Source organism: Otolemur garnettii, unplaced genomic scaffold (genome assembly GCF_000181295.1).
Source record: "Otolemur garnettii isolate 467f Iridium unplaced genomic scaffold, OtoGar3 scaffold00044, whole genome shotgun sequence".
Classification (NCBI taxonomy): domain Eukaryota; kingdom Metazoa; phylum Chordata; class Mammalia; order Primates; family Galagidae; genus Otolemur; species Otolemur garnettii.
Window position 1 is genome coordinate 5,801,995 of NW_003852439.1, and position 5,761 is coordinate 5,807,755.

A 5,761-nucleotide genomic window follows, 5' to 3' on the forward strand; every position below is an offset into this window, starting at 1 on the left:
CCTGATTCCCAAACCAGGAAAAGATCCAATAAGAAAAGAAAATTATAGACCAATATTTCTAATGAATATTGATGCAAAAATATTCAATAAGATCCTAGCAAGCAGAATCCAACAACACATCAAACAAATTATATATCATGACCAGATGGGTTTCATCCCAGGGTCCCAAGGATGGTTCAATATACATAAATCCATAAATAGAATGCATCACATAAACAAATTAAAAAAACAAAGACCATATGATTCTCTCAATTGATGCAGAAAAAGTTTTTGATAATATCCAGCATCCTTTCTTAATCAGACCACTTAAGAAAATAGGTATAGAAGGAATATTTCTTAAACTGATAGAGGCCATCTACAGCAAACCCACAGCCAATATTATTTTGAATGGAACAAAATTGAAATCATTTCCACTCAGATCAGGAACCAGGCAAGGATGCCCAGGGTCTCCACTGCTTTCTAACATTGTAATGGAAGTCTTAGCCATCACAATCAGGCAAGAGAAGGCAATCAAGGGAATCCAAATAGGACCAGAGGAGATAAAACTGTCACTCTTCACAGATGACATGATTGTATATCTGGAAAACCTAAGGACTTACTACAAAACTCCTAGAAGTGATAAAGGAGTACAGCATCATCTCAGGATAAAAAATTAACACTCACAAATCTGTAGCCTATATATACGCCAACAATAATCAAGGAGAAAAAACAATCAAGGACTCTATTCCCTTTACAATAGTACCAAAGAAGATGAAATATCTGGGAGTGTATCTAAGGATGTGAAAGATCTCTATAAAGAGAACTATGAAATTCTGAGGAAAAAAATAGCTGAAGATGTTAACAAATGGAAAAATATACCATGCTTATGGCTGGGAAGAATCAACACTGTTAAAATGTCTATACTACCTAAAGCAATCTACAGATTTAATGCAATACTTATTAAAGCACCTCTGTCATACTTTAAAGATCTGGAAAAATTAGTACTTTGTTTTATATGGAAACAGAAAAAACCTTGAATAGCCAAGACATTACTCAGAAATGAATACAAATTGGGAGGAATCACACTTCCAGACTTCAGACTATACTATAAATTGATCATGATCAAAACAGCATGGTACTGGCACAAAAATAGAGAGGTAGATGTATGGAACAGAATTGAAGACCAAGAAGTGAACTCAGACACTTATCATCATTTGATCTTTGATAAGCCTATCAAAAATATAAATTGGGGGAAAGATTCCTTATTTAACAAGTCGTGCTGGGTGAATTGGCTGGTGACTTGTAGAAGACTGAAATTGGACACACACCTTTCTCCTCTAACAAAAATTGACTCTCACTGGTTAAAAGACTTAAACTTAAGACAAGAAACTATAAAAATTCTTGGAGAGTGTGCAGGGGAAACACTTGAAAAAATTGGCCTAGGAGAATACTTTATGAGGAGGACCACCCCCTACCCCCGGCAATTAAAGCAACATAAAAAATACATTACTGGGATCTGATCAAATTAAAAAGCTTCTGCGCTAAGTAAAGCAAATAGCCCTCAGAATGGGAGAGGATTTTTGCTGGTTATATTTCTGACAAAAGTCTAATAACCAGAATCCACAGAGAACTCAAACTTACTAATAAGAAAAAAAACAAGTGATCCCATTTCACTGTGGGTAAGGGACATGAACAGAAGCTTCTCTGAAGAAGACAGGTACATGGTCTACAGACACATGAAAAAATGCTTATCATCTTTAATCATCAGGGAAATGCAAACCAAAACCACTTTGGGATACCATCTAACTCCAGTAAGAGTAGCTCACATCACAAAATTCCAACATTCCAGATGTTGGTATGGATGTGGAGAAAAGGGAACACTTCTGCAGTGCTGGTGGGAATTCAAGCTAGTATGTTCCTTTTGGAAGGAAGTTTGGAGAACACTCAGAGATCTAAATGTAGACCTGCCATTTGATCCTGCAATTCCCCTTCTAGGTGTATATCCAAAAAACCAAAAATCATTTGGCAACAAAGATATTTGCACCAGATTGTTCATTGCAACTCAATTCACAATTGCCAAGTCATGGAAGAAGCCCAAGTGCCCAAGGACCCATGAATGGATTAATAAATTATGGTATATGTATACCATGGAATACTATGCATCATTTAAAAAGTGGAGATTTTACCTCTTATATGTTTACATGGCTGGAGCTGGAAAATATTCTTCTTAGTAAAGTATCTCAGGAATGGAAAAAAACATATCCAGTGTACTCAGTACTACTATGAAACCAATTTATAATCACTCACACTTTCATATGAAAGATGAATCACAACTATATCCCAGGATGAAAGAGGGAAAGGGAGGGAAAGGGAGGAGGGTGGGTCGATAGAGGGAGGGTTAATGGTGGGACCACATCTATGGAGTATATTGCAAGTACAAGTTGGATCTATCAGGTGTAGAACACAAATGTCTTAACACTGTAATTGGGTAAATGAGCTGAAGGCTATGTTAATTAGTAGGATGTAAGAACTCCAATTTGTACAAATAATCAACACATTGAATCCCACAATGGCATGAATGTATTCATGATCTATGTACAAATGACTTAATAAAAAAATTAGAAAAAAGAGAATAGCTCATGTTCAGTATATAGAGTGAAAGACCAAGAGGAAGAATTGGAGAAGTGAGCAGGCCTCAGATCATACAGGGTCTTGTAGGCCTTGATAGTTTGGACTTTATATTAGAAAAAAAGGTCTTTAGTGAGGGAGAGACCTGATCAGATTTGTATTTTGAAAAGGACACTATGTCTTCAGGTTGGGGAATGGTTGGAGAAAGTTCGAGTAGAGTTAAGGAAGACGACCTAAGGAGTTTTCGAATCATCCATGTACAAGACAATGATGGCCTGGGCCAGGTGCCAGAGACATGAAGTTTAATACCAGTAAGATTTCAGGAGATAGTTATAGACTGAATTTGCTGGTTAGACATTAGAGATGGAGCATAGTCAAGGTTGGCTCCTAGATTCTGAGCATGGACAGTTTCAGGGACAGTGATTATGTGTCAGAGACACAGAAAACTCTGGTGGAAAATCAGTTCAAGGAAGGCAGTATGAATGAATCATTTTCAGTCGCATGTGCTCAGTAATGTGATTTGGCAATACATCTTTGAGACCTGGGGTTAAGGTAATCTGGTGCCCCCACATGAACCACACAAACTGAGGTGAAAATGATGAGTCCCCAGCTGAAAACCAGAATCCTTAGTCCTTCATCACATTCTCCCATGATCATACAGCTGAGGCTATTACATTTTGGAGTTAGCAGGAAATTACTGAACCTAAAGACGTCTGATGTCATCTGGTGCCTGTCGGATCCAGGTTGGATTCTGTCTTTCTTCGGGTCCCTGATTGAACCATGGACAGCAGGGTCTACAGTCTTCATCCATTATCTTCCCCATTTTGACCCCAAGGTCACTGTACAGGTAAGAAGACTAACCTTTCAGTATCAACAAACTCCATAAGAAACCCATGTTTCTAGGCCAAAAGCTAGTCCCTGCTAAGAAATATTAAGTAAAGAAGCCCCTGTTAACCCTGGTTCTGGGCTTCTTAAAGTGTGGAGCATTGAATCCGAGTTCTTGTATCAGAGTCACATCAAAATATAACCTGGAAGAAAATTCATATTAGTAGGCCATTTCCCAGAGCTATAGATTAGTCTTTGTAGACTTGGGACCCAAGATGTGATGCATTTTGAGAAATTAAATCAACCACAGTAAGCCCAAATCTGGATCCTGACTCTGCAAAGGCTGAGTAGGTGGTGGTGGTGGGGCATGTGTGCATGCACACTTGTGTGTTGTTACTTAACATAATGAAGTGTTGAAAAACAGGCTCTGGTAATATGAGAGATTTAACTTATTTCACCTTTGAAATTAATTAGCAGCATGCTTACCACTGTGAACCTCAATTTCCTTATCTGTAAAATGGGACTATTAATTGTTACCATCATAAAATCTTTGGGAATATTAATGATATAATATAGGAAAAGTGTGTAAAATACTTAGTGCTGAAACGGGCACATAGAAAATACTCAATAGGCAATAGCTGTTGCTGTTTTTTTTTTTTTTTTAGTTATTATGAGTAACTCTCAATAATAGTCCCTTGACCAGAAAATCCTCTTTATGTCTCCATCTCCACCCTTACTTTCCCTCTCAGACATAGACCTTCCCTTCCACCCCTGAGAGTCCAGCCCTCTTCCCCACAACCACTGTGGATCCTATTCTTTCCCCGGGCAAAACATTAGGTGCCTATGTCCATTCACCTTTAACCTAGTAAACACTTTCTCTTGTATTTCCAATCTCTCACTTTTCATTAGTTGCACTCCCTCAATCCATAAACATATTCAATCTTCCCATCCTAAAAATACCTCCCCTTGACCCTGTTACACATTCGGTCAAATCCATCTTTTCTCCCTTAATAACAAACTTCTCCATAGGACATTTTCCATTTTCGTCACTCAGCTTACTCTGGAATGCTGCAGTCCTCCAAGAGTCTATTCTTATTTTTCCTCTTCTTTCCAAGAGATCTTCACTTTTGTTTCTTTCAACAGGCACATAGATGCAGGTGGTCCTCAAAACTGTATCTCGGGGCTGGTCTTTTCTGTTCAGGCTAATTCCCCCAGGCTAGCAGGATATTCCCAGCATCCACTTGGTTAGGTCCATCTGATTATCCCTCCAGCACCTCACTGCCCTTCCCAGCCATATCTGATTCCCTATACCCATACCGATATCTCCTTCTGACTTACCATCATTACTTACTGTGCCACACCCTGTCCCTGAGACCACCACCCTTCCACCCTCACCACTCTTACTTCTCCCGCTACTACCGGCAGTGCGTCTCAAGTCCCCATGGCTTTTAAGTTTGAATAGTTCAAACAGACTACAAATTTACAAAAACAGAAAAGCTCAGCATTTGAGTTTAATTATTTTTATTTTCTACTTGTTATTTGGTTATTATTAATAATTTTTAAAATTTATTCATTGTTTCAGTCACTCTTCTTGAAGATGGAAGATACTAATTAAAATAGAAAAATTTAAATTAGAAATTTACTATTCAGCTCGGCGCCTGTGGCTCAAGTGGCTAAGGCGCCAGTCACATACACCTAAGGTGGTGGGTTCGAATCCAGCCTGTACCCACCAAATAACAATGATGGCTGCAACCAAAAAATAGCCAGGCGTCCTGGCGGGCGCCTGTGGTCCCAGCTACTTGGGAGGCTGGGGCAGGAGACTCGCTTGAGCCCAGAAATTGGAGGTTGCTGTGAGCTGTGAAGCCAGGGCACTCTACCCAGGGGGATAGCTTGAGGCTCTGTCTCAAAAAAAAAAAGAAAGAAATTTACTATTCAAATTCACAAAAGAAAACATTCCCTTCATTTGCTCTCTGCTCATTCTCCTCAACTTACCCTTTCTTTCTAGATCGGGTAGAGAAAAGGCAGAGAGAGGAGTCTCTCTATGATAGAGAGAGGAGTCTGTTATTAGAGATGCCTTCTCTTTGCTCCTTACCATACTGAAAACTGCACAGCACCATAGGTTATAGCTTAGATGGTTATAGCCAGAATACCTACTAAGTGCCAAGCCCTGGGAAAGGCCCTTGAACACATATGATCTCTTTTTTTTTGAGACAGAGCCTCAAGCTGTCCCCCTGGGTAGAGTGCCGTAGCATTACAGCTCACAGCAACCTCCAACTCCTGGGCTCAAGCGAGTCTCCTGCCTCCGCCTCCCAAGTAGCTGGGACCACAG

The 5,761-nt window shown here is 39.5% G+C and overlaps 1 protein-coding gene across 1 annotated transcript in view; it reads left to right on the forward strand.

Annotated features, from left to right (window-relative positions):
• The window catches only part of LOC100961636 (acyl-CoA synthetase medium chain family member 1), a 43,536-nt gene that overhangs the window by 16,482 nt on the left and 21,293 nt on the right, over positions 1-5,761 (forward strand). Inside the window, exon 5 of the mRNA XM_012805677.2 lies at positions 3,295-3,454. Coding sequence (XP_012661131.1) covers positions 3,295-3,454 — 160 coding nt within the window. The remainder of the gene's footprint in view (positions 1-3,294; positions 3,455-5,761) is intronic.